This window comes from Grampus griseus, assembly GCF_964374135.1.
Source record: "Grampus griseus genome assembly, chromosome: 6".
NCBI classification, from domain to species: domain Eukaryota; kingdom Metazoa; phylum Chordata; class Mammalia; order Artiodactyla; family Delphinidae; genus Grampus; species Grampus griseus.
The window spans coordinates 6944658-6972654 of NC_139000.1; the positions used below are offsets into that span (position 1 = coordinate 6944658).

General features: G+C 51.0%; 1 protein-coding gene across 4 annotated transcripts; it reads left to right on the forward strand.

The window, feature by feature from the left end:
* Positions 1 to 2868: 2868 nt before the first annotated feature.
* Positions 2869 to 27991, forward strand: SH3GLB2 (SH3 domain containing GRB2 like, endophilin B2). Of its 4 annotated transcripts, XM_082657005.1 has the most exons (13): positions 2869 to 3045; positions 7282 to 7423; positions 8251 to 8379; positions 21325 to 21458; positions 21719 to 21811; positions 23949 to 24011; positions 25149 to 25298; positions 25706 to 25729; positions 26247 to 26336; positions 26672 to 26772; positions 27037 to 27051; positions 27175 to 27415; positions 27749 to 27991. In XM_082657005.1, exons 1-13 carry the CDS (start codon positions 2983 to 2985, stop codon positions 27854 to 27856), a joined length of 1353 nt encoding a protein of 450 aa, XP_082513131.1. In that variant the 5' UTR covers positions 2869 to 2982; the 3' UTR covers positions 27857 to 27991. The 4 variants fall into 4 exon arrangements, with proteins under 4 accessions (XP_082513131.1, XP_082513132.1, XP_082513129.1 ...); XM_082657006.1 differs by lacking the exon at positions 27037 to 27051; XM_082657003.1 differs by lacking the exon at positions 25149 to 25298.
* Positions 27992 to 27997: the final 6 nt, after the last annotated feature.

A 27997-nucleotide genomic window follows, 5' to 3' on the forward strand; every position in this document is an offset into this window, starting at 1 on the left:
AGCTTTGTGGGGTTTACTCAGTTTACCCCTCTGTAAAATGGGAATGGAATTCTTGCCTTGCCTGAGTAACGGGGCTTTGGTGCTGATCATAAGAAAACAGTGTGGCAGCCCTTTCATAACCAAAGAACTGGACACATCTAAGTTTTTTTAGTGTAATTATCAGTGAGGTCACATTCTTTCATTCATCAACAACTAATATTTCTGTGTGCCAGCCCTTTGGCTGGACTTGGGAGTGCAGTGGTGGACAAGATACATATAATTAAGATACTTAATTACAATCTTATGTGATATTGCTCTAATGGTGGAAACTCAGGAATATGGAGATTCCCAGGGACACCTGCCCTCCCATGGGGAGGTGAGAGACTCCCGAAAGAAAGTGATGTCCAAACAGAAACCTAAGGATGACTAAGAGTCAACTGGGCAGAGAGAAGAGGAAGGAGTGTTCAGGAACAGCATGGGCTGTGTGGTCCAGAGGCAAGAGCGAACTTGGCATGTTGTTTGTTTTTTTTTTTTTGGTCATACCCCACATCATGCGGGATCTTGATTCCCTGACCAGGGATCGAACCTGTGCCCCCTGCAGTGGAAGCACAGAGTCTTAACCACTGGACCACCAGGGAAGTCCCCAAACCTGGCATCTTTGACTCAAGGTGGCAGAGAGAGAGGAGCGTGGTAGCTGATGAGCCAAGGAAGTGGCAGCCAGAGCAAAGGAGAGCAGGCTCCACCATTGAACTGCCTGCGTCTGGGGCCAAATCCACTGCTTCCTCCCCTGTGTCCTTGGGCAAATCACTTAACTTCTCTAAACCTTAGCTTCCTAAAATGAGGAGAATGATGGTTTCTGAGCTTTTGCGAGGACCTTAAGTGATTATTCACTTAAAAGTGCTCAGTGCTGGGCCTGGCGTGGTCTTAGGACCTTTTGGCCATTGCTATTAGAAAAACTGCAATAGCCAAGTAGAAAGCTAGATAAATCGATGCAACATACGGACTGGGACAGCTACAAGATCGGGAGTAACTAGGACCTACTGTCTCTCTCTCTCTCTCTTTCTCCTTTACCCTGCTGTTTTTCTTCCCAGGATCTGACCTGTTATATATCTGTTGATCCAAGAGGGGAAGAGCCTTGTTTTGTTCACTGCTGCATCCATGGCACCTAGAACAGCCCCTGGCACATAGTTGGTGCCGATAAGGTCTTTCTCCTTGACCAAACCAGAGTCAGGCTCCTGTGAGCCAGCCCTCTGCTTGACTAGGTGCAACCTTGAGTTTCCATCTTGTAGAGTCCAGTTTTAACAAGAATTCTGCAGGGTCAGTTTAGTAAAATCCCCAACCCTGGGTATCTGATCACCCTCCATGTTTGATCAAATTCTTCACCCTCCATCCTCAATATCTTATCCCCCTAGCCTGCCCTCCGCAAGAATCTCACTAGCCTTGATGTTCCCACTTAGTCATTTTCCATCCCCTGACATCCCCACTCTGCTCATTGTCTATAAATCTCCATTTGTCCTTGTTGTATTTGGAGTTGAGACCAATCTCTCTCCCCTACTGCAACACCCGCCCCCCCCGCACTAGGCTCTCTTGAATAAAGTCTTCCTTACAGTCCTTAACAAGTATCATGAATGTTTTTTTCTTTAACCTTGCTCAATGTGGTTATTGAATGAATGAACATGTAACTACATTGATTTATGGCTCTTGAAAGATAATATGATTGTATGCTGGCTAAATAAATGATATAGTTAGCTACAGACAGACACTGGTAAATAAGTCAGTGATCAATACAAATAGAAATACGTACTGAACACATAGAAACACACAAGGAAACACACAGAGATGATGAACTGCAGGTGTGTGAGTGACACAAAAGTTGATGATGGCTCCATGTAGATAATGCAGATCAGTAGTTCTGAACCTGTGGTGCACATTTAAGTCACCTGGAAGCTTTTCAAGACTCCACCTGCCGGGCTCCACCTGAACTGAGAGAACCAGGGCTGGGAGTGGGCCCAGGGATTTTTTCATAAACCTCCAGATGACTTGAAACTCACTCTGGACAGACAGGCTGGGGTTGAAGATGGGGAGCTGGTATAAGTGCACGGAGATAATCGAAGCCAGGAATCCAGGGGACAGAGCCAGAGAGGAAAGGGTACCAGTTCAGGAACAGAACTCTCCACTGGGTAAGAAGATGAAGTCTAGACGTAGAGAGCGGGGAGCAGTGGAAACAGGTAATAAGCCCCTTCCAAGCCCCATGGAAGGGGGGGAAATGTATGTGCAGGCCATCCTTTTGCCTGTTTGGGGCTGTGAGAAGCTGGTTCAAGGTCAGCACATGTCCAGGCCTGGAGGGAAGCACGTTCCTCCACCTGGGCTGAACGGAAGCCCCTCTTTCTCTTCTCCTTCCTTCCCCTTAACTCCTGCACACACCCTCACCCAACTTTGGAGAACCAGAGGGTTTCCGGGGGCCAAACAGCCATTCCCCAGCGGTGGAGGACCAGTCCCCAGCTGGCCTATCCCCTGGCTCAATTGTCCTTAGTGTCACCAAGGTTGGGGCAGAAGAGGAGGGGGGGCTAAAGAGGTCAAGGTGGTTGTGATGGTCGACACAGAAAGATCCAGGTCAAAAGACGCCAAGAAATAGGGAGCCAGAGGGTCCAGCAGGCCAGGAGGATGCGAATCGACCAAGGGAAGAGGCACAAACGGGCGGGGGCCATAGGACGAGGAAGCGAGAGGCCGGCCCGGCGGCGGCCGCAGGGGGCAGCCGCGAGCAGCCTCAAGCCGGGCCCCCTCCGCCCCGCCCCGCCCCGCCCCCCGGAGGCTCCTCCCCCGCGGCCGGTGCCCCTCCCTGCGCGCTCGGGCAAGCTTGACGGAGGCGGCTGGGGCTGGGCTAGGGGGGCGCGCTAAGGGCCAGAGCACCGGCAGCAGGTGGGCGCGGTGCGGGCTGGCGGCGGCGGGCCGGGGGCTGCCGGGCGGCGCACGGGCCGGACGTGGCCGGCCGTGCGGAGCGCCATGGACTTCAACATGAAGAAGCTGGCGTCGGACGCGGGCATCTTCTTCACCCGGGCCGTGCAGGTGAGGCCGTACACCCTGGGCCCCGCGCGGCCGGCGGGCACCCCTGCAGCAGAGCCCGGGGCCGCGGGAGAAGGCCCTCGCGGCCGCCGCTCCTTACCCGCTGCGGAGTCGCCCTAGCCGCCCCCCCAGCCCCTCCTCCTTTTGCGGTGCCCAGTAGAGAGAAAGAGCCCGGGGCGGCCGGCCACACTGGCCGCACCCTCAGCGTGGCCCAGGCCTGGGGAGTGAGCCGGGCCTGCCTCGGCCCTGCTGCCGCGGGGGAGGTGTCAGCCTCCACCATTTCGACCCGCCGGCCGCGTAGTCCCGCTGTCCTGGCGCCCGCCCCGCCCCCGGTGGGGGGCTCCGCTGAGGAGGGCAGAGGGCCCCAGGCGGTTCCTGTCTCCTTGCCCTTGCCCAGCGGTGACTCTGACTCCCGGCAGGCGTTTGGAGGCCTGAGTTTCAGGCCTAAGGACTCGTGCACCCGCCCTGACCCCTTCTCTGAGCCTCAGTCTCCGCACCTGTGCAATGGACTGGTGGTACTGATTCCCTCAGGTCCCTTTTACACGCTTCGATAGTCCGGAAGCCAGGAGGGCTGGGGTTATTTACTTTCTGCTCCGTGGGAGGCCTGTTTCTCTTATTTCCCCAGGCCCCGGGGGCTGGCTGGGTGCCCTCCTTGGGAAGCTGTACAGTGGGTGATGCTGGGATTAGAACAAGTCCTATCCATTTGGGGACAAGGGAAAAAACAGAAGCAGCTGAGTGTAATAGTGAAGACCGGGAGTCAGCTGTGGGTGTGGAGGCCCCTCTAGTGACTTTGAAGATGGGGGCTTCACCTCTCTGGGCCACAGTTTTTCAGTCTGAAAAATGGCCTTAGCAGTCCCTCCCTCCCAGCATGGATGTGAGTGTCCCAGGCGTTCCCCGTGAACATGCTCACTAAAGGCAAGTCATTCTTGGTGTAACGTGGTTAGTATTGCAGCTGTGCAGCATGTGACGTTAGGCAAGTCTCGGAGCCTCCGTGTTCCCTTCTGTCAATCAGGGGTCGCACCAGTCTGCCTCCCAGGGTGGCTGCTGCCTTGGGGCTTGGCCCGTCACAGCGCTCTGGGAACAGATTCTGTTGTTTGTCCTTGCCCTGGTTGTTGGTTCTCTGGAGGAGCCCAGCCCCAGTCTCTTAGAAGCCCACACGCCCATGTTTACTAGAAAGCACAGTGTCCCGTTGAGGATTTGCGCCCCAGAGAGGGTTTGCTGCTCTGTGTTCGAAGCCCTGCCGTGGACCCCAGCCCTAGTGGGGATGCTAGCAGCCTGGAGTTCATTGGCCAGCCCCTGTCCATTCAGAAGGTAGGGAATTCTCCCCAGTGTCGGTATGGCAACCACTTTATCTCCCACATCTGGGAAGAACCTGATCTGCCAGTTTCCTGCTACTTTGGGGCCTTAGCACCTGACCTGGCCAGGCCTGCAGAGCCTGGGGTATGGGGAAGCTTGGTCCCTGTGGCCTCTTTTCTCCTGGGGGTGGGCAGGCCCACTGGTTCGCCCATACTGGAGTGGGAGCCAGCGCCCAGGCCCCCGCCTCCAGAGTGGAGGAGGGAGCTGGGAGCTTTATAAATAGAGGCTTTCTCTGGCCCTGCACGCCCACCCCCTGCTGCTGCCATCTTGCAGGGAGCAGCCTCTGAAGCCGGGGCCCTTCCTCTTGGCAGGGATGGGGCAGGGTGGCAGCCAGAAGAGAGAAGGGCTTGAAATGTCACCTGGGCAGGAGAGCGCACTCAGGGGACCCTCCTGAGGCCAGTCTGCCCTGGAGTAGGAGTCAGCCAGGAGGGATGGGGGTGGTTTATTATTAATGTGTGGGCAGCTCCTCTGCGTGGGTGCCACCTACCTACGCACGACATGCTGGGTAAGCGCTCAGCCCCTCCATGTGTTGAGGACACTTCTAGGAGCCTCACCTCATCCCCATCCGGTAGGGAACTGGACCTTGGCCCTGGGATGAGAATCCGGAGGCCAGATCCCTTTTGCGTGGGAGATTCTAGGATGGCTTCTCAGTCCCCGAACTGTGCCTTGAAGGTCAGGAGGGGTTTGCCGAGTTGGTCCAGGTGATGGGAACAGCCCAGCTAAGGGCACCGAGACAGGAAAACCTAAGGCATGTTTGGGTAAGATGCCAGTGGGGGTGGGAGTGGGCAGTGGAAGTGCTAGTACTAATGCTGTTGGTAGTAATTGCAGTATTACTAATAGCAGTGGTAGGAGTAATGATAATAAAAGCCAGGGAGGCTGTGGCCTCGTTCTCATCCGAGCCAAGCAGGCAGCGGTGAACGTGGGAAGGATGCCCAAGATGTTGGGAAAGCCCGGTGGGACTTTGAACCTGGGTGGGTGTGTGGTGTGAGGGACGGGTGGCCAGGTGGCACGGCGGGGAGTGCTGCCATTAACCTTGGTAAGAAGGGGAGATGCTCAGGTGCACACTGAGGGTGACACAATCGCCTGAATCATACTGGCTGGTGCCAGCAGGGTAAGGATGTCCCTAGGTGGCTCCTGAGGGCCACGGAGGGACCTGAGGGAGACCTTTTATTAATGATGATGATGACGCCAGCTGACGTTTATCAGGCCTATACTGTGTGCTGACCACGAAACTAAGCACCTTCCAAATATTCTGTGAGATAGGTCCTGTTATCCCCGTCCTCCGGGGGGAAACTGAGGACCAGAGAGGTGACTTTGCCTCTGACTCTCGATTTTCTCATCTGCAAAATGGGGTAATGCTAACCCCTGAAGGGTCTGGGTGAGGTGAGGCCTCTTCAGGACCTGGCTCGGGGAGGCCCCAGCTTGGGGAATGTGACGAAGAAGAGGAGTCGGGACACCGGGAGGAGGCCAAGAGCAGCTGGTTCCCAGGTGAGGAGCCGCAGGCTCTAACCCTGGCCCACCCAGCTCTGCAGAGGGAAACCCAAGCCCCCATGCATAATTGATGGCTGCCGAGCTGGAGCAGCCCGACAGGGCAGCCTGACCACCGGAGGTGCCTCCTGCCCCTTGCAGCTGGACCTGTCCTTGGCCTCTGGATGCCTCACCGCTGCCTAGTCATCTGGGAAGGGCCTCCACACTCCCAGCCTATGTGACTCCAGCACAGCCTGCCTCTTACTCAGTCTCAGCGGCATCTTCTGTGAAATGGGAAACTTGGCCGGCCTGAGGGCAGTGTCTGTTGTTGTCAGGGCTGATCTACTCCTGCAGGTCTTCACCCCTTTGCTGTTTGGCTGTGACCTCCCCTTGGCTGGACGGGGCCTTTGAGATCAGAGAGGCCAGGACTTGGGCCGGTTTCTGGTTTTTCTTAGGTGGCCCCCATGGTTTCTGCCAGCTCTGAAGGGGGACCCTTGTGACATCCTGGTCCTTTCCTGGCCTTGGAGCGGGGCTGCCGAGCTTTCTGGGCCCTGGGTGTGCCCAGCAGTTGGCTCTGATGAGCTGGCGCTGTTCCCCATCTACCACTCCAGGCAACCGGAGGCCAGCCATGTGGCCATCCTCCCCCCCGCTCCGCATTCCCCTTCCTTCCCAGCCATCTCTCTGTGCATCAGCTCTTAACAGCATCAGCTCTTACACTGAGCACTGCCTGCCGGCCAGATCCTAGCCTTCATGTCTTATCCACATCTTTTTTATTTCATTCTTACAACCTATGAGGGAGATGCTACTACTTATTATTACCATTTTCAGCTTAGGAAACTGATGCTCAGAGAGGCAAAGCCACTTGCCCAAGGTCACACAGCTCATCAGACTGAGACTTGAATCAAGTCCCTCTGATTCTGGAACCTGGGTTCCTCTGACTCCCTCCCTTGGTATCCCCTTCCCGTGGCTCCCAGCTGCCCCTGGAACATCCTGATAACCCCAGACCTTGCTCTGTGCCCCTTTTGTTCCCTGAGCACTTGTAACCAAGTGCTTTCCTTCAGAGTCAGGCTGGGGGGACCCTTAGTGGTAGGCTCCCAAGGGTTCCTTACACCCTAAGCTGTATGTCTGATTTTGATGTGCTTTTTTGGGGAGAGGGAGTCTGTATCTTTCATTGGATTTCCAAAAGGAGCCATGATCCCCAAACTCCGGTCCAACCACCTCATTTCACAGAGGAACAAACTGAGGCCCAGGGCAAGGTTGCACCTTGGTCAAGGTCACAGAGCAGGTCAGGGGCAGAGCAAGTTTCTTGACCTTGGGGCCTGAGTTCCAGCCAGGTGGGAGGAGTAGATGGGCGGGGCAGGGGTGCTCCTTCCGTCCCCCTTTCTGAGCCCTCCGCCCTGGGTGCTCTCCCCACAGTTCACAGAGGAGAAATTCGGCCAGGCCGAGAAGACCGAGCTTGATGCCCAGTTTGAGAACCTTCTGGCCCGGGCAGACAGCACCAAGAACTGGACGGAGAAAATCCTGAGGCAGACAGAGGTGTTGCTGCAACCCAACCCCAGTGAGTGGACACGGGCCGGCCCCGGGCTCGGGGCGGGAAGCAGCGGGCAGGAGCCCCAGCTGCTGAGACCGTGCAGGTGGGCCTGGGCGGCAGGTGGGATTTAGGTTAGACTCTTGGGGCTTAAGGCTGCTGTTTTGGGGGGTCCCACTTAAAGAAAACAGCAGACTCAGTGTTGGGCTCCAGGATGCACTCTCTGGGACAGTGGAAATGCTAAGTGTCGCACAGAGGAGTTGAAGAAGTGCCTGGACACTAAAACACAGTTGGGAGAAGAGGCAGGAGAAACGGGAGCCAGGTCACTGGAGGGAAGGCAGCGAGGCTCAGGGATGAAAGAGGACTTGCCGAGAGTCACACGCAGCGTGGTGCAGGCAGACGCAGCTTCAGGAGAACCTGTGGGAAGAGAGGGGCTGGCTGGCCTGGGGTCGTGGGACTTGTCTGCCTGTATGTCTGCGGTTAGCTGAGTGAGTGTGCTGGAGCTTTCTGGGGCCAGGCCAGGGCATTGCCCACGTGTGTGTTATGCCCTGCAAGTCCATAGTGTAAGGAGGGAGAAGCTGTGGGGCAGGAAGGGGTAGCACTTGCCTTCAGCTGTGTGACCTCGGGCAGGCATTTCACGTGTCTGGGCCGTGGCTTCTTCCTCTCTAGAGTGAGGGCTTCGCGGGGTCAAGTGCCAGTCTCACACAGTTGAGAATCAGCAAGAGAGTATTCTGGAAGTCCCCAGGCTGGACGCCCCTGTGGGCAGGCCCTGGTCTGGATCTGTTTCTGTCACCACGGCTTTCATCCTTGGGCTCCTACCGAAGAGCCCTGTGGCTTTGGCTGCCGTCTCCCCGCAGGTGCCCGAGTGGAGGAGTTCCTGTATGAGAAGCTGGACAGGAAGGTGCCCTCGAGGGTCACCAACGGGGAACTGCTGGCTCAGTACATGGCAGAGGCGGCCAGTGAGCTGGGGCCCACCACGCCCTACGGTGAGCCAGTCCTCACAGCCAGGGTCGGGGGTCACGGTCTCTGGCACGAATCTTCTTCCCTCCCTTCTCTCCTTCCTTTCTTCTCTTCCTTCCTTTTTTAATTTGCACACATGATACCTGGATTCATTCTGCTTGTAAACACCTCAATCAATGGAGATGAAAATAGAGTAAAATATAGAAGCCTCCCGGGACTTCCCTGGTGGTCCAGTGCTTAAGACTGCGCTCCCAGTGCTGTGGGCACGGGTTTGATCCCCGGTCGGGGAACTAAGATCCCGCATGCCGCACAGTGCAGCCAAAAAACGAACAAAAAAATTGAAGCCTCCCTTACCCAGGTTTGGTTCGTGTGTATTTTTCAATGGGATCATGTTATGTGTACTGTTCTGCAACCTGATTTTTAAACTTGGCATTGCACTACAGATAATCTGTTCACAGCACTTATAGAGTCACCTCAAGCTTTATTTTTAAAGTTTTATCTAGGTACAATTTATACACTATAAAGTACACCTGTTTTAAGTGTGTAATTTGATGGTTTTTAGTGAATTTACAGAATTGAACAAACATCCCCCAATCCAATTTGTGTTTTTGAAATTTTACTTAATTAATTTTTTAATTGAAGTATAGTTGATTTACAATATCGTGTTAGCTTCAAGTGTACAGCACAGTGATTCAGTTATACACACACACACACAACGTAAATATATATTCCTTTTCAAATACTTCACTTTTAGGTTATTACAAAATATTGAGTGTAGTTCCCAGTGCTATACAGTGGGTCTTGTTGGTTATCTATTTTATATACAGTAGTGTGTATATGTTAATCCCAACCTCCTAATTTGTCCCTCCTCCCACCCCCCCTTTCCCCTTTGGTAACCATAAGTTTGTTTTCTGTGTCTCTGAGTCTGTTTCTGTCTTGTAAATTAGTTCATTTGTATCATTTTTTAAGATTCCACATATATGTGGTATCATATGATATTTGTGTTTCTCTGTCTGGCTTAACTTCACTTAGTATGATAATCTCTAGTTGTGTCCATGTTGCTGCAAATGGCATTATTTCATTCTTTTTATGGCCGAGTAATATTCCATTGTATTTATATACCACATCTTCTTTATCCATTCACCTGTTGATCGACATTTAGGTTGCCTCAATGTCTTGGCTATTGTGAATAGTGCTGCAATGAACATTGGGGTGCATATAGCTTTTCCAATTATGGTTTTCTCTGGATATATACCCAGGAGTGGGATTGCAGGATCATATGGTAGCTCTGTTTTTACTTTTTAAAGGAACCTCCATACTGTTCTCCATTGTGGCTGCACCAGTTTACATTCCCACCAACCGTGTAGGAGGGTTCCCTTTTCTGCACACCCTCTCCAGCATTTATTATATGTAGACTTTTTGATGGTAGTAATTCTGACTGGTGTGAGGAGATACCTCACTGTAGTTTTGATTTGCATTTCTGTAAAAATTAGCGATGTTGAGCATCTTTTCATGTACCTTTTGGCCATCTATATGTCTTCTTTGGAGAAGTGTCTATTTAGATCTTCTGCCCATTTTTTGATTGGGTTGCTTGTTTCTCTGATATTCAGCTGTATGAGCTGTTTGTATATTTTGGAGGTTAATCCTTTGTCAGTTGCATCGTTTGCAAATATTTTCTCCCATCTTGTAGTTGTCTTTTCGTTTTGTTTCCTTTGGTTTGGGGTCCTTTGCTAAGCAAAAGCTTTTAAGTTTAATTCCCATTTGTTTATTTTTGTTCTTGTTTCCATTACTCCAAGAGACGGATCCAAAAAGATACTGCTGCAATTTATGTCAAAGAGTGTCCTGCCTATGTTTTCCTCTAGGAGTTTTTGTTTGTTTGTTTTTTATATATATTTTTGGCTGCGTTGGGTCTTCGTTGTTGTGCGCAGGCTTTCTCCAGTTGTGGTGAGCGGGAGCCACTCTTCCTTCCGGTGCACAGGCTTATCATTGCAGTGGCTTCTCTTGCTGTGGAGCATGGGCTCTAGGTGCGCAGGCTTCAGTAGTTGTGGCACACAGGGTCAGTAGTTGTAGCTTGTGGGCTCTAGAGCACAGGCTCAGTAGCTGTGGCACGTGCGCTTAGTTGCCCCGTGGCATGTGGGATCATCCCAGACCAGGGCTCGAACCCGTGTCTCCTGCATTGGCAGGCAGATTCTTAACCACTGTGCCACCAGGGAAGTCCCCCTCTAGAAGTTTTATAGTATCTGGTCTTACATTTAGTTCTTTATTCCATTTTGAGTTTATTTTTGTGCATGGTGTTAGAGAATTTCTAATTTCATTCTTTTAATTTAGCTGTCCAGTTTGCTCAGCACCACTTACTGAAGAGATTGTCTTTTCTCCATTGTATATTCTTGCCTCCATTGTCGTAGAGTAATTGACTGTAGGTGCATGGGTTTATTTCTAGGCTTTCTGTCCTGTTCCATTGGTCTATATTTCTGTTTTTGTGCCAGTACCATACTGTTTTGATTACTGTAGCTTTGTAGTATAGTCTGAAGTCAGGGAACCTGATTCCTCCAGCTCCATTTTTCTTTCTCAAGATTGCTTTGGCTATTCAGGGTCTTTTGTGTTTCCATACAAATTTAAAAATTTTTTGTTCTAGTTCTGTGAAAAATGGCATTGGTAATTTGATAAGGATTGCACTGAATCTGTAGGTTGCCTTGGATAGTATAGTCATTTTGAGAATACTGATTCTTCCAATCCAAGAACACAGTATATCTTTCCATCTGTTTGTGTCATCTTTGGGTGTTTTTTTTTTGGCTGTGCCGCATGGCTTGTGGGATCTTAGTTCCTAACCACTGGACCACCAGGGAATTCCCTCATCTTCCATTTCTTTTATCAGCATCTTATAATTTTCAGAGTACAGTTCTTTTGCTTCCTTAGATAGCTTTTTTTTTAGAAAAATAAATTTATTTATTTATCTTTTTTTTTTTGGCTGCATTGGGTCTTTGCTGTTGTGCACAGGCTTCCTCTAGTTGTGGCTGCTCTTCATTGTGATGGCTTCTCTTGTTGTGGAGCACGGGCTCCAGGCACGCGGGCTTCGTTAGTTGTGGCACGTGGGCTCAGTAGTTGTGGCTCGTGGGCTCCAGAGCGCAGGCTCAGCAGTTATGACGCACAGGCTTAGTTGTTCCGCGGCATGTGGGATCTTCCCAGACCAGAGCTCGAACCCATGTCCCCTGCATTAGCAGGCGGATTCCTAACCACTGCGCCACCAGGAAAGTCCTCCTTAGGTAGTTTTATTCCTAGGTATTTTTATTCTTTTTAATTTCTCTCTCTGGTCTTTCATTGTTAGTGTATAGAAATGCAACAGATTTCTGTTTATTAATTTTGTATCCTGCAACTTTATCGAATTCACTCTAGATTAGCTCTAGTAGTTTTCTGGTGGCATCTTTAGGATTTTCTATGTACAGTATCATGTCATCTGCAAACAGTGAGAGTTTTACTTCTTCTTTTCCAATTTGGATTCTTTTATTTCTTTTTCTTCTCTGATTGCTGTGCCTAGGACTTCCAAAACTATGTTAAATAAAAGTGGCATGAGTGGACGTCTTTTGTCTTGTTCCTGATCTTAGAGAAAATGCTTTTAGTTTGTTCCCATTGAGTATGATGTTAGCTGTGGGTTTGTCATATATGGCCTTTATTATGTTGAGGTAGGTTCCCTCTATGCCCACTTTCTGGAGTGTTTTTATCATAAATGGATGTTGAATTTTATCAAAAGCTTTTTCTGCATCTATTGAGATGATCATATGGTTTTTATTCTTCAATTTGTTAATGTGGTATATCACACTGATTGTTTTATGGACATTGAAAAATCCTTACAGGGACTTCCCTGGTGGTCCAGTGGGTAGGACTCGACGCTCCCAATGCAGGGTGCCCAGGTTCGATCCCTGGTCAAGGAACTAGATCCTGCATGCATGCTGCAACTAAGAGTCCGCATGCTGCAACTAAGAAATCCGCACACCACAACTAAGGAGCCCACACATTGCAACTGAGAGCCCACGTGCTGCAACTAAGACCTGGCGCAGCCAATATAAATAAATAAATATTGAAAAAAAAAGGAAGAAAAATCCCACTTGGTAATGGTGTATGATCCTTTTAATGTATTATTGGATTCAATTTGCTAGTATTTTGTTGAGGATTTTTGTGTCTATGTTCTTCAGTGACATTGGCCTGTAATTTTCTTTTTTGTGTGGTATCTTTGTCGGTATTTGGTATCAGGGTGATGGTGGTCTCATAGAATGAGTTTGGTTCCTGCCTCTGCAATTTTTGGAATAGTTTCAGAAGGATAGGTGTTAACTGTTCTTTAAACATTTGATAGAATTTTCCTGTGAAGCCATCTGGTCCATCTAGACTTTTGTTTGTTGGAAGTTTTTAAATCAGAAATTGTAGTTCAGTACTTGTAATTGGTCTGTTCATATTTCCTCTTTCTTCCTGGTTCAGTCTTGGGAGATTGTACCTTTTTAAGAATTTGTACGTTTCTTCTAGGTTGTCCATTTTAGTAGCATATAGTTGCTTGTAGTAGTTTCTTACAGTCCTTTGTACTTCTGTGGTGTTGGTTGCAGCTTTTTCCTTTTCATTTCTAATGTTACTGATTTGGGTCCTCTCCCTTTTTTTCTTGATGAGCCTGGCTAAAGATTTATCAATTTTGTTTATCTTTTCAAAGAACCAGCTTTTAGTTTCATCTATATTTTCTGTTGTTTTCTTAGTCTCTAATTTATTTATTTATGCTCTGTTCTTTATGATTTCTTTCCTACTAACTTTAGGTTTGTTTGTTCTTCATTTTCTAGTTGCTTTAGGTGTAAGGTTTGGTTGTTTATTTGAGATTTTTCTTGCTTCCTGAGGTAAGCTTGTATCACTATAAACTTGCCTCTTAGAACTGCTTTTGCTGTGTCCCATAGGTTTTGGCATAGTGTTTTCATTTCCTTCTAGGTATTTTTTAATTTCATCTTTGATTTCTTTTTTTATTAATTAATTAATTAATTAATTAATTTGTCTGCGCTAGGTCCTAGTTGCGGCATGCGGGATCTTTTAGTTGCAACGTGCGGGCTCCTTTAGTTGCGGCATGCGGGATCTAGTTCCCTGACCAGGTATCGAACCTGGGCCCCCTGCATTGGGAGTGCAGAGTCTTAATCACTGGACCACCAGGGAAGTCCCTCATCTTTGATTTCTTTGGTGAGCCATTGGTTGTTTAGTAGCACATTGTTTACCCTCCACGTGTTTGTGTTTTTTGCAGTTTTTTTCTTGGACTTGATTGCTAATCTCATAGCATTGTGGTCAAAAAAGATACTTGATATGATTTCAGTTTTCTTAAATTTACCAAAACTTGCTTTGTGGTCCAGCATGTGATCTATCCTGGAGAATGTTCCATGTACACTTGAAAAGAATGTGTATTCTGCTGCTTTTGGATGGAAAGCTCTACAAATAACAATTAAGTCCATCTGGTCTAATGTGTCATCTAAGGCCTGTGTTTCCTTATTGATTTTCTGTCTGGATGAACTGTTCATTGATGTAAGTGGGGTGTTTAAGTAGACCCATATTATTGTTTACTGTCGATTTCTCTTTTTACATCTGTTAACATTTGCCGTATATATCGAGGTGCTCCTGTGTTGGATGCATATATATTTATAATTGCTATACCTTCTTCTTGGATTGATCCCTTGATCATTATGTAGTGTGCTTCTTTGTCTCTTGTAGCAGTCTTTATTTTAAAGTCTGTTTTGTCTGGGACTTCCCTGGCTGTCCAGTGGTTAAGACTCTGTGCTTCCAATGCAGGGGGCGCAGGTTCGATCCCTGGTCGGGGAACTAAGATCGCACATGCTGGACGGCACAACCAAAAAAAAAGGAAATGGGTCTCTTGTAGACAACATATATATGGGTCTTGTGTCTTGTTTTTGTATCCATTCAGCCAATTTGTGTCTTTTGGTTGGAGCATTTAATCTGTTTACGTTTAAGGTAATCATCAGTGTGTATGTTCTTATTGCCATTTTTTTATACATTTATTTATTTTAATTAATTTATTTATTTATTGGCTGTGTTGGGTCTTTGTTGCTGTGTGTGGGCTTTCTCTAGTTGCGGCGAGAGGCGGCTACTCTTTGTTGCGGTGCACAGGCTTCTTGTTGCAGTGGCTTCTCTTGTGGAGCACGGGCTCTAGGCATCGGGCTTCAGTCATTGTGGCTCTCAGGCTCGGTAGTTGTGGCTCGCAGGCTCTAGAGCACAGGCTCAGTAGTTGTGGTGCACAGGCTTAGTTGCTCCGTGGCATGTGGGATCTCCCCGGACCAGGGCTCAAACCCGTGTCCCCTGCATTGGCAGGTGGATTCTTAACCACTGTGCCACCAGGGAAGTCCCTTATTGCCATTTTGTTAATTGTTTTGGATTTGTTTTTGTAGGTCTTTTTTCTTCCTTTCCTCTTTTCTTTCCTCCTTTCTTGTGATTTGATGACTTTATTTTTTAAGGGTTTAGGATAGATGGATTAAACATTTTTTTAAATATTTATTTATTTGGCTGCGTCGGGTCTTAGTTGCGGCACGAAGGATCTTTCAGTGTGGCACGTGGGCTCTTCGTTGCAGCATGTGGGCTTCTCTCTAGTTGTGGCACGTGGGCTCCTGGGCACGTGGGCTCTGTAGTTGTGGTGCGTGGGCTCCAGAGTGCGTGGGCTGTGTAGTTTGCAGCACGCAGGCTCTCCCATTGAGGTGCGTGAGCTCAGTAGCTGCGGCGTGCGGGCTTAGTTGCCCCATGGCACGTGGGATCTTAGTTCCCCGACCAGGGATTGAACCTGTGTCCCCTGCATTGGAAGGTGGATTCTTTACCACTGGCCCACTGGGGAAGTCGCTGATGACTATCTTTAGTGTTGTGTTTGGAATCCTTTTTCTTTTTCATGTGTGTATCTGTTATAAATTTCTCATTTGCGATTACCATGAGGTTTTGATATAGCAGTCTGTATAACTACATGATTGTTTTAAGTTGCTGATCTCTTAATTTCAAATGCATTTCAGCTGTCCTGCACTTGTGCTCTCCTTCTCTCACAGTTACTGGTCTTGATATCCCGTTTGTGTGTGGATGATTTCCTACCTTTACTGTATGTTCACCTGTACTGGTGAGCTTTCCCATTTCATAATTTTCTTGTTTCTAGTTGTGGCCTTTTCTTTTTCGCTTAGGGAAGTTCCTTTAGCATTTATTGTAAAGCTGGCTTGGTGCTGTTGAATTATTTTAGCTTTTGCTTGTCTGTAAAGCTTTTGATTTCTTCATCAAATCTGAACGAGAGCCTTACTGGGTAGAGTATTCCTTTTTTTTTTTTTTTTTTTTTTTTTGCGGTACGCGGGCCTCTCACTATTGTGGCCTCTCCCGTTGAGGAGCACAGGCTCCGGACGCGCAGGCTCAGCGGCCATGGCTCACGGGCCCAGCCGCTCCGCGGCATATGGGATCTTCCCGGACCAGGGCACGAACCCGTGTCCCCTGCATCGCAGGCGGACTCTCAACCACTGCGCCACCAGGGAAGCCCTGGGTAGAGTATTCTTGTTTGTAGGTTTTTCCTTTTCATCACTTTAAATATATTGTGCCACTCCTTTCTGGCCTGCAGAGTTTCTGCTGAAAAATCAGCTGATAGTCTTACAGGGATTCCCTTGTATGTTATTTGTTGCTTTTCCCTTGTTGCTTTTAATATTTCTCTTTGTCTTTATTTTTGTCAGTTTGACTACTATGTGTCTTGGTGTATTTCTCCTTGGGTTTATCCTGTATGAGACTTTCTGTGCTTCCTGGACTTGGGTGACTCCCCCAATCCAATTTAAAGAACATTTCCATCACCTGCAAAAAAGTAACTTGTGTCTACTTATAGTCAGTCCCACGCCCACCCCCAGACAACTAATGTGGCTTTGTTATTTTTCGTTGTTGTTTTTGTCGTTTTTTTATAAATTTATTTATTTATTTGGCTGCATGCGGGATCTTTCATTGCGGCACACAGGCTTCTCTCTACTTGCGTGGCATACAGGCTCCAGAGTGCGTGGGCTCAGTAGTTGCGGCATGTGAGCTCTCTAGTTGTGGCACATGGGCTCTAGAGTGCGTGGGCTCAGTGGTTGCAGCACACGGGCTTAGTTGCCCCGCGGCACGTGGGATCTTAGTTCCCCGACCAGGGATCGAACCCAAGTTCCCTGCATTGGAAGGTGGATTCTTAACCACTGGACCACCAGGGAAATCCCAATGTGGTTTTGTCTCTGTAAATTTGCCTTTTCTGAATATTTCATATAAATGGAATCAAGCAATATGTTGTTTTTTGCACGTGGCTTCTTTGTCTTTGAGGTTCATCCATGTTATAATGTGTTTTAGGATTTTATTCCTTCTTACTGTTGAAGAGTGTTCCACTGTATGGGCTGATCTCATTTTCTTTGTCCACTTACCATTTGAGAGACATTTGGGTTGTTTTGCTTTAAACAGTTGCATATGAACTTTTGTGAGGATGTATGTCTTCACTTCTACTGGGTATATACCTAGGAGTGGAATTGCTGAGTCATATGGTAAATTTATGTTTAACATTTTTTTTTAAATTTAATTTTATTTAATTTAATTTTAAATTAAATTAAATTTAATTTAATTTTATTTTATTTTATTTAATTTTATTTTTGGCTGTGCTGTGCAGCTTTCAGGATCTTAGTTCCGCAACCGGGGATTGAACCCTGGCCCTCGGCAGTGAAAGTGCAGAGTCCTAACCACTGGACCACCAACCTTTTAAGAAATTGCCAGACTGTTTTCCAAAGTGGCTGTGTGATTTTACATCCCACCAGCAGGGTGGTGGTTAATTTCCTGATATTTATGGATTTTCCAAGTTTCCTTCTGTTGTTGATTTCTAATTTAATGTCGCTGTGGTCAGAAAACATACTTTGCATAATTTTAATCCTTTTAAATGTGTTAAGACTTGTTTATGGCCTATAGTGTGTGGTATCTACTGGAGGATGTTTCATGTTCACTTAGATATTGTACTTTATGTTGTAGGGTAGTGTTGTCAGGCCATCTTGGTTGATAGTGTTGTTTATCTTCTATATCCTTGTTGATTTTGTCTTATTGCCCCATCCTTTATTGAGAGTATTAAAGTCTCCAATTATTTCTGTTGAAGTATTTCTGTCTTTATTCTGTCAGTGTTTGCTTCATGTATTTTGGAGCTGTGTTGTTAGGTCTGTATGTTTATAATTATATATCTCCCTGATGAATTGGCCCTTCTATCGTTGTAAAATACTACTCTTTGTCTCTAGTTAACATTTTTTGGTCTTAAAGTCTGCTTATCTGATAGTAGTATGGCCACTCCTGTTCTCTTATGGTCACTCCTATTCTCATATTGTTATATGCAAACAGGGGCATGTATCTTTTTCTGTCCTTTTATTTTCACCATACTTATGTCTTTAAATCTAAGGTATGTCTCTTATAGAGAGCATATATTTGAATCTTTTTTAAAAAAATCCAATCTGACAGTCTTTACCTTTTGATTGGAGTGTTTAATCCATTTACATTTAATGTAATTGTTGATGTGGTCGGATTGCCATTTCGTTATTGTCTCCCTGTATCTCAGGTGTTTTTTGTTTGATCCTCTGTTACTGCCTTCTTTTGAGTTAAATAGATATTTTCTAGTATAATATTCTAATTTGTTTGTTGCTTTTTTTTTTTACTTTAAATATCTTTCTTAGTGGGTTTTTATAAAATATATTTATTTATATTTATTTTGGCTGTGCCAGGTCTTAGTTGCAGCATTCAGGATCTTCATTGCAGCATGTAGGATCTTTAGTTGCAGTATGTGGGTTTCTTAGTTGCGACATGCATGCAGGATCTAGATCCCTGACCAAGGATCAAACCCATATCCCCTGCATTGGGAGTGTGGAGTCTTACCCACTGGACCACCAGAGAAGTCCGTCTTAGTGGTTTTACAATTTAAATTACAATATGCATTTTAACTTAACACAATCTACTTTGGAGTAATACTAACTGAATTCCAGTAAAATATAGACACTTTGCTCCAGTATAACTCCCTTCTCGCCCTCTTCCTTTGTGCTATTATTGTCATACACATTATATCTCAACAACACAGTTTTATAATTATTGTTTTATGTAGTTGTCTTTGAAATCAATTAAGAAAAGAGAAAAAAGTTTATATTGTCTTTTATATGTGCCTGTATAATTATCTTTACTGCTGCTTTGTATTTCCTTATGTAGATTCAGGTTACCATCTAGTGTCATTTCACTTTAACCTGAAGTATTTCTTCTATGGTAGGTCTGCCAGCAATGAATTCTTTTAGCCTTTGTTTATCTGGGAATGTCTTTATTTTGTGTTCACTTTTGGAAGACAGTTTTGCTGTATATAAAATTCTTGGATGAGAGTTTTTTCATCACTTTGAATATATCCTCTCACTATCTGGCCTCCCTTGTTTCTGATAAGCCAGTTCAAATCTGCTGTTGAACCCTTCTAGTGATTTTTTCTTATCAGTTGTTATACTTTTCAACTCTAGAATTTTCATTTCTTTTTTATAGTTTTAATCTCTTTATTGACATTCCTTATTTGAGAAGTCATTGTGATCATACTTTCCTTAAATCTTTAAACATTGCTTCTATTAGGTTTTTTATTTTTTAATTAAAGTATAGTTGATTTATAATATGTGTTTCTGGTGTACAGCATAGTGATTTAGTATTTTTGCAGATTATATTCCATTATAGGTTATTACAAGATAATGGCTATAATTCCCTGCACTATACAGTATATCCTTTTTTTAAAAAATTTATTTTTGGCTGTGTTGGGTCTTCATTGCTGTGCACGGGCTTTCTTTAGTTGCAGCGAGTGGGGGCTGCTCTTCGTTGTGGTGTGTGGGCTTCTCATTGCAGTGGCTTCTCTTTGTTGCGGAGCACTGGCTCTAGGTGCATGGGCTTCAGTAGTTGTGGCATGCAGGCTCAGTAGTTGTGGCTCGCAGGCTCTAGAGCACAGGCTCAGTAGTTGTAGCACATGGGCTTAGTTGTTCTGTGGCATGTGGGATTTTCCCAGACCAGGGTTCGAACCTGTGTCCTCTGCCTTGGCAGGTGGATTCTTTTTTATTTTTTAATAAATTTATTCATTTATTTATTTTTGGCTATGTTGGGCCTTCATTGCTGCACGTGGGCTTTCCCTAGTTGTGGAGAGAGGGGCTACTCTTTGTTGCAATGCACCGGCTTCTTATCGAGGTTGCTTCTCTTGTTGCGGAGCACGGGTTCTAGGCACACGGGCTTCAGTAGTTGTGGCATGTGGGCTCAGTAGTTGTGGCTCGTGGGGTCTAGAGCGCAGGCTCAGTAGTTGTGGCACATGGGCCTAGTTGCTCCGTAGCATGTGGGATCTTTCCAGACCAGGGATTGAACCTGTGTCCCCTAAATTGTCAGGAGGATTCTTAAGCACTGCGCCACCAGGGAAGTCCCTATATCCTTGTTGTTTATCTATTACATATATAGTAGTTTAATCCCATAACCCTAATTTGTCCCTCCCCACCGTCAGGGTTTTGTTTTGTTTTGTTTTTTCACTTATTTGTAATAGCTGCTTAGAAGTCTTGGTCTGCTAGGTCTAATATCTGGGCCTCCTTGGAGATAGTGTCTGTTGATTGCTTTTCTTTCCCTGTGTACTGTCCGTACTTTCCTATTTCTTTGCATGTCTTGTAATTTTTGTTCAGTTATTACTGCTGTTTGTTTGTTTCTTTAGAGACTTGCCTGAGCTAACTGTTTAGAGTCTGTGTTCTCTGCAGTATGCAGCTACTGATGTCTACTTGCTTTTCTTTTTAAATTATCCTTTTTATTTTTAAGCCTAGCTTCCTAGGGGTTTCTTCCAGGTCAGCATATGTTAGTGGTCAGCCAATGATTAATCAGAGGTTGTGCTTAAACATCTTGCACCATTAAGGCTTTACTGATGAATCTATGAGTGGGCTGGGGAACACACTCAAAGTTCAAGCAATTTACATGTCTGCCCAGCTTTTAGTTTGTGAATGTGCAAAGCATCCCACTAGCCAGGAATGAGTTGATGGCTGGGGTACTCTCCCATCTCTCCCAAGTGTGCTATACACACGCATAGCCTTCCAGACCCCCAGAGATATCTGGATTTCATCAAGGCCCACTATGACTATCTCATTTCCCAGATCTCCTGTTAAATTTCCGGCAGCTCTGTTGCTTGTTCCAACCAGTATTCCAGCTTCATGTTAGCTGTGATGTTCCTGATTATTTGCCATTGAGATCACTATTGTTTGTGGTCCTGTCCCATGGGTTCTTCTGTGTTCCAGCCCAAATCAAGTCAGCCCCCTTAGGGCTTGCCCCACCCTGCTAGAGCTACAGCACCACAGAGCTTGAGGAGATGGGAGTACCCCCAGGCCAAAAAGCCACAGGCTCCATTGTTTTTACCAAGGTCCGAAAGTTCTGGAATAAATGCTTCTCAATTTGTTATTTGCCTTAGGTTAACTTCCAGAGTCCAGAAATCGTTGTTTTTGAGAACTGTGTCCAGTTGTGGTTTTTTTAAAAGGATATTCTTTTTTTTAAATTTTATTTTATTTTGGGCTGCACTGCACAGCATACAGGATCTAGTTCCCCGACCAGGGATTGAACCTGGGCCCCCTGCAGTTGAAGCGTGGAGTCTTAACCATTGGATCACCAAGGAAGTCCCTGTGTGTAGTTTTATTATTGCTTTTTGGGGAGAGGATTTGCTGAGCTCCTTACCCTGTCATTCTGGAAGTCCCCCTGCCCCACACACACATCTTTTTAATGGCTGTGTAGCATTCTGCTCTCCGGGCGTCCCACTGTTCATTTGTCGATAGGTATATGGATATGTATTTTCCACATCTTCCCAGGCCAGCCATTCTGCTCTTGCCTCTCAGAACATCTCTCTCTGAGCTCTCTCCTACTTCCTGGGGGTCAGAGCGGCCTGAGCCCGACCCTCTTCCTCACCCCTCCACTTTGTTTCTCAGGAAAGACACTGATCAAGGTGGCAGAAGCAGAAAAGCGCCTGGGAGCCGCAGAGAGGGATTTTATCCACACGGCCTCCATCGGCTTCCTTACACCCCTGCGCACCTTCCTGGAAGGGGACTGGAAGACGATTTCGGTGAGGGGCCTGGGGCCACTTGCTTCCTGGTGATGGTGGCAGCCCTCCTCATAGCTGCTGAACCCATGCTGGGACCCAGCACTCCTGGGACCTCCCCAGACATGGCTCTTGTGGACTGAGTGGCCTGGAGTGGATGAATCCCCCCGTCCAGGCCTCAGTTTCCCCGTCTTGACCAGATGGTCCTGGGGGCTGGTCCTGCCAGGGCCAGGGGTCTCCCAGGGCTGCCCAGGTCTCACTGTTCCCTGTTCCCACCCCCTCAGAAGGAGAGGCGGCTCCTCCATAACCGGCGTCTGGACCTGGATGCCTGCAAAGCACGGCTGAAGAAGGCCAAGGCCGCAGAAGCCAAAGCCACGGTAGGTGTCGTGCCGGCCTCCTGCCCCCCCCCCCCACCGGTCCTGGTTGGAGCCAAGGAGGGGGTGAAGGGACCTGGTGTTTGGTATGACTTCTCTCCCCTGTCCCTGCCTGGAGAGGCCTGGCTGGGGGCTGCTGCTCTGGGCTGACCACTTCAGGTCACACCTCTCTGCCCCACCTGCAACGGACCCCTGGCGGCCCAGAGCCCTGGGACCCAGGGCAGAAGTTGATGGGGTGGGCGGACCAGCAGTGCCCCGACCTGGGCTCAGGGCGGCCCTCAGCCTCCCCAGACCGACAGCCAGTTGGCTTCTTGCATGCCCCTGCCCTGCCCTCCCTGGGTGCTCGGCTCTGTTCCCGGCTCTGCCCGGGCATGGCTCCCCCTACTAACTCCCCCACCTGCTGCTCCAGCGCTGGTCGCAGGGTGCCCTGTGCTCAGGCTCCCCTGTGGTGGTGCGGAGGGCCCCGGAGCTGGACCACCCGCCTGCCCAGGGGCGTGTCTGAGGGGCCCTCTGGGAGCCCCACGGCACTGGGTAGGGCCTGGGCTGTCTGCGCTCCCCCTTCACTCTCGGCTCACGGAGGCCTGTTCAGCCAGGCCGATGGGACACAGTGTGGGACACTTTGACCAGAGCTAGGCTAGGGTTGGGAGAGCTGGGCCTGAGGGTGGCCAGGCTGCTTGGGGTGCAGGGCCCGAAAGGCCACCTCACGCCCTGGGGAGGGAATCCCCAGGTCGGGTCCAGGGCACGCCGTGGAAACATCCGGCCTGGGCTCCCCGCTCCCCTGAGAGTTCCAGCCTCCAGCCCTTCTCACGTTCCCCTCCCTCAGTGTGGCCACCTGGGGCCGCGGAGCCTGGGCAGTGCATCTGGCGAGAGCCGTGGGCAAGGTCCCGGCTCATCCAATTATGTGGGGTCCAAACTGGAGGCAGGGGCTCAGCCACTGGAGTCTTGTTGGCTTGGGCAGGATGACCTATGTCTGTCTAAGTCACCTGGACAGGACAGTCTCCCCGCCACTCAGGGGTGGACCACCTCTCTGGAGTAACTTGGCCAGGACAAGCTCTTCCTACATCAGCCAGGCAGGGGAGCCCTTCCTTAGTTACTGGGACGGCACGACCTCCCCTCCAGTTGGTTGGCCCAGAGTCTTTGGCTTGGGCAGGACACCCCGTCCCGAGCTGGGCCCTGGCAGCCCAGATACAGCATCCCAGAGGACTCCAGCCCAGCAGTGCACCCCGTCCTTCCTACCCCTCTCAACACACACACACACACACACACACACACACACACACACACACACACACACACACACACACACACACACACACACACACACACGTGTCAGGACTCCTTTCAGAGGGCAGGGTTGTGTGACCCCAGGGGCCTGCTCCCGCCTGCGCTGTGGACTCACTAACTCTTTTGTTTTTGTTCCTTTCTGTTCTGCTTTGGGTAACTTGGCTCAGTGTGAGGGAGATGTGAGTATACCTATCCCACGTGCTGTGCTGCTTCTGGTTTGCCCATCTCGGCCTTGGTCGGCCGGGGACGTCCTCGGGGCGTTTTGCAAGCAGCTGGTCTCCCCACTGGAGGCTCTACCATGTGTAGCCTCTGCTTCGGGGGGACGCCAGGCATTGGAGCCTGTGAGTCAGCTTTTTGCAAATGTTGAAAGCCTGTCACTGTGTCCATCCATGCATCCGTCTGTCCATCCTCGTTGTGGGGAGAGGGGCCTGGTCCTTGCTGCAGGAGCGAGAGACGTGGTGTGCGGAGGTTCTGGACGGAGAGAGCTGGGTGGGGCGGGCTTTGTTGGGAGGACGGTGGGTCTAGTTGGGGCATCTGAGTGAGGCCGGGGCCTGGGGACGAGGGTCCGTGGCCGCCGGGCCAGGGGCTGGACCCGTCTGTGGCTTGCCCCAGGTAAGGGCCCTGATGGCAGGCATGTCCACCCACTTAACCTTGGTCTGGACTCGCCTCGGCCCGCCTCCTCCGCAGGTGGTTGGCTTGGGGAGAAACGGGGGGCTCCGTGTTGTATTTGTCTGTACCCTCCTGTCCGTGGGGTCGGGGGCTCCTGGCATCTCCCATGGGAGGGTCTAGGGCAGCCTTCCGGCCCGGCCCCGGCCCCGCATGACCCCCTCCCCCCATGAACTCTGTTCCCCGCCAGACGGTGCCTGACTTTCAGGAGACTAGACCTCGTAATTACATTCTCTCGGCCAGCGCCTCCGCGGTAAGCGCCCCTGCCCCGCCCCGCTCCCCCTCCCCTCCCACACTCGGGCCTGGGCCTGATGTGCAGCGAACTGGAGCCAGAGGGGCAGGCAGGGGCCGCGCCCCTGGTCAGGCAAGTCCTGTCCACCCGCCTCTGCCCTGTGCCCTGTGCCCTGTGCCCGTGTTGCCGGCCTTGCTTCTCCCTGCCCAGCGCTGAAGGTGAGCCTGGCCCACTGCGCGGCACAGCCCGGTGCACTTGGGGCGGCAGCGGCCCCACCTCCAGGGCACCTGAGAGTCTGCCCAGCCCCGACCCCCCCAAAGCAGGCACCGCCCCCTCCCACACTCACCGTCCCGGAGCGACCGGCCGTGCGGCCCGGAGGAGAGGGAGGAGGTCTGGGCCTGGCCTGCCACGGGGTCATGGGAGACAGGGACGGCGCTGTCCATCCAGCTGCCTCCATAGCACATCTGCTAGGTGTCGTGGAAGTGCTTGAGACTGAACAGGGAGGGTGGGAGGGCACAGCTGGGTGGGGGAAGGAGCCGCCTGGGCCCGAGGCCCAGAGGTTGGAGAACAGAGCGTGTCCCGAGCTGGCCTGAAGCTGAGCGTGAGGGCGGGGCGGGGGCGGGGACTCTGGAGGTCGGATGGGCGGGGCTGGATCAGGAGGACGTTGAATGTCTTGGTGTCTTTTCTTCCTACAGCTCTGTTGAGATTTGTGGTATTTACTGTTTAGTTTGGGAAATAGGCAGAAAACACCTATCCCATCATGCCTGTCGAAACCACCACTGTGTCTTTCTCTGCCTCTCTCTCTCTGTCCCTTCCACCACCCCCACCCCACCCCCCGACGGGTGACAACCTTCTGCAAAGACCCTCTGGCTCTTCTCCATCTGTCATAAGCATGTTGCTGTGTGCAGTCATTTGTCCTCGGGGGCGTGAACCACAGTGTAGTCCACCGGGCCCCTGTGGCTGGGTCTCCGACGTGTGTCCACGTGGAGGTTGCTTCCCGTGTTGTGATTTGCTAAACGGCACTGAGGTGGGACACATCTGTCCAAGGGCTGGCCTTGTTTTGCTTTCCGCATTTCAGGTCACATCGTAGGGTAGCAGCGGGCAGGAGAAATGGGTCTCCTAAGCCGTGGGGGGGGGAGGGGGGTCTTTCTTCTTTAGACTCTGGATGACACTTCCCGCCCCCCTTCCTGGGCCGAGTGGAAAGAGGAGTATCCAGGAGGGTGGAGACGGCCCTGTTTTTTCCTTGTGCCTTTGAACCCCAGTGTGACTCGGGCACGAGGCTGCCTTTCTCTGCCGAAGGACAGAAAGGTTCAGTGACTGGTCCAGGGTCACACAGTCCTGCCTCCCAGCCCACCAGCCTTAGCCAAGTGTCAGGGTGGGGTGCGGGACACTCAATCTCCCTTGAGACCCCAGTCAGAGCCTGGGGACTGGCACTGTAGGAGAAACCCAAGTAGGACTCCCCAGCTGGCTGTCCCCCCTCCCCGCATGTGGCATGTGGGACTAGACGGACTATGATATCGGAGCCCCCCCTTTCACACCAGGCCTCACCCCAGCCTCAGCCCCTCGTTGGGCTGTGGGGAGGGAGTTGGGGAGAGGTTGGGGTCTCAGGGAGCTGGGGCAGGGCCTGGGCTCTGGGGTTCAGCCGTCCTCCCCTCCCCTGCTGACCGGTGCCCCCCTCCCTCCCCCGCTGACCTGTCCTCTTGTGGTCTCCGCAGCTCTGGAATGATGAGGTGGACAAGGTAAGTCGGGGCTCAGGGAAGAGGCTGCAGGGGGTGGGCAACGGGAGTCCAGGCTCACCTGCTGCCGTCAGGGGCAGGTCTGTTTCTAGTTCTGGGCTCTGCCCTCACTCTCTGGGGCCACGGTAGGGGTTGTCACTCTGCCCTGTTCCATACAGTGGGCCCTCCAGAGGCAACTGTTGGTTGGATTTGTCCCTGATGCGTGATGGCGTCAGATGGGCAAATGAATGTGAAAGGCCAAGGCAGGGCGCCCGAGGCTCTGTCTGCTTGTCCAGGAACTGGCCTCAGGAGGGGGTGGGGTCCAAGCGGGGCTCCTCCAGTGGTCAGGGCTTCAGGCCTGAAGTCAGGGGTGGGAAGTGCACTCCTGCCACCGATGTCTGCATCCCCGGGGGGAAGTGACAGCTGCCACAGAAGGGAAGAGGAGGCCGCTCCGGGGCGGCTTCAGGGGCGCGGGAGAAGGCGGTGGGAGGGAAACTGGGGGGCTGTTCTTGTTCTCGCGCTCATGCCCCACCCTTCCCAGGCTGAGCAGGAGCTCCGAGTGGCCCAGACAGAGTTTGACCGGCAGGCAGAAGTGACCCGGCTCCTGCTGGAGGGAATCAGTAGCACGCACGTGAGTCCTGCCCCCGTTTCCTCCTTCTGTCGTCCACCGTCTTCTTGCCGCCCCTTGTGTCCCCATGAAACTAGTCCATATTGAGGCAGCGAGTGAACCTGGATCTCGAAGGCAGGTGGGGAAGGGTGTGCTTGAGCCCGCAGTCTGTAAGGATGGGATTCAGCCTCGGCAGAGCAGGTCCCAAAGGGTGGGTACCTCCCTCCAACCCCAGGGAGCAAGTGGCCTGGGCAGAAGACATCAGAATGCCGGGCCAGGGTCTGCAGAGGACAGGATGGGGAATGGGATGTTTTGGCCCCTCGCATCCCCCCCGTCAGCCATGGGCGTCTTCCCCGCAGGTGAACCACCTTCGCTGCCTCCATGAGTTCGTTGAGTCTCAGACCACTTACTATGCCCAGTGCTACCGCCACATGCTGGACCTACAGAAACAGCTGGGCAGGTGCCCACCGGGGTCCCCTGGCTCCCAGCCCCGACCGCCCCAAGCTCGGAAAGCCCCGTGACACCCAGGGCGGGGTGGAGGGCTGCCAACTGTGGTGGGACATCACACTGCTCTCTGGGCCCGGGCACCCTCTCACAATGACAGCGAGGTGGCTGGCCTTGGGGACCTCTGGCGCGGTTTCTTGAGACTGTGTGGGGTGGGGGGTGGCGGGGATGGCGGGAGCATCTCACATTCCCCGTTCCCCTCTTCCTTTCATGCCGCCAGCTCCCAGGGAGCCATGTAAGTAGCGGGGTCTCCTCGCCTCCGCGGCCGTGGACCTAGCTGGTGTTTGGCGGGGCACACGGGATTCCTGGGGGTGTGTGGCTCCCGGCTGCTGAGGTGTGCCCCCGCTTTCCTCCCCAGATTTCCAGGCACCTTCGTGGGTACCACAGAGCCCGCTTCCCCGCCCCTCAGCAGCACCTCGCCCACCACCGCCGCGGCCACTATGCCTGGGGGGCCCTCTGTGGCCAGCCTGGCTCCTCCGGGGGAGGCCGCTCTCCGCCTGGAGGAGGTGGCGCCTCCCGCCAGCGGGACCCGGAAGGCCCGGGTCCTCTATGACTACGAGGCGGCCGACAGCAGCGAGCTGGCCCTGCTGGCTGACGAGGTAGGCCTGGGGGCCACGAGGACGGGGGGAGGGCCGGCTCACGGGCGCCGGGAAACTGGAGCTGGGGGCATGGGGCCTGCAGACCCTGCACCGCGGGCTTCCAGCCTCCGAGTGGCCCTGCGGGTAGAGCTGGGGCCGGTCGGGTAGGCAGAGACGGCTCCAGCTCTGAGGAAGCAGCCTCTCTGATCTGTCTCTGTAGAGCAGCTGAGGAGGTGAGCAGCTCAGGAGGTGTCGTTTCCTATGTATCAGGGGAGACCGCAAGTCTGTTCCCCCTTAGGGCTGGGGCCAGTTCTGCCTGGCCGGGGCGTGACCCTCCTTCTCCGCCCTCCCCAGCTCATCACTGTCTACAGCCTGCCTGGCATGGACCCTGACTGGCTCATTGGCGAGAGAGGCAACAAGAAGGGCAAGGTCCCTGTCACCTACTTGGAACTGCTTAGCTAAGCAGGCCCCCTCCCAGGCCCCTGCCCATTCTGGCCTGGGCAGGAGAGGATGGGTGCAGCCCTGCCACTTGTCTTGTCTGTTGGTGACCCAGCTGCTCAGGGTGGGGAAAGTAACCCCATCCCATCCCGCCCCTGGTCCTCC

Bases quoted from the DNA above. Each gene is read 5' to 3' on its own strand.
- SH3GLB2 (XM_082657005.1), top strand. From the start codon at position 2,983: ATGGACTTCAACATGAAGAAGCTGGCGTCGGACGCGGGCATCTTCTTC. The intron at 7,424-8,250 runs GTGAGTGGACAC...GTCTCCCCGCAG, and splicing joins GTTGCTGCAACCCAACCCCA to GTGCCCGAGTGGAGGAGTTC. The intron at 21,459-21,718 runs GTGAGGGGCCTG...CCACCCCCTCAG, and splicing joins GGGACTGGAAGACGATTTCG to AAGGAGAGGCGGCTCCTCCA.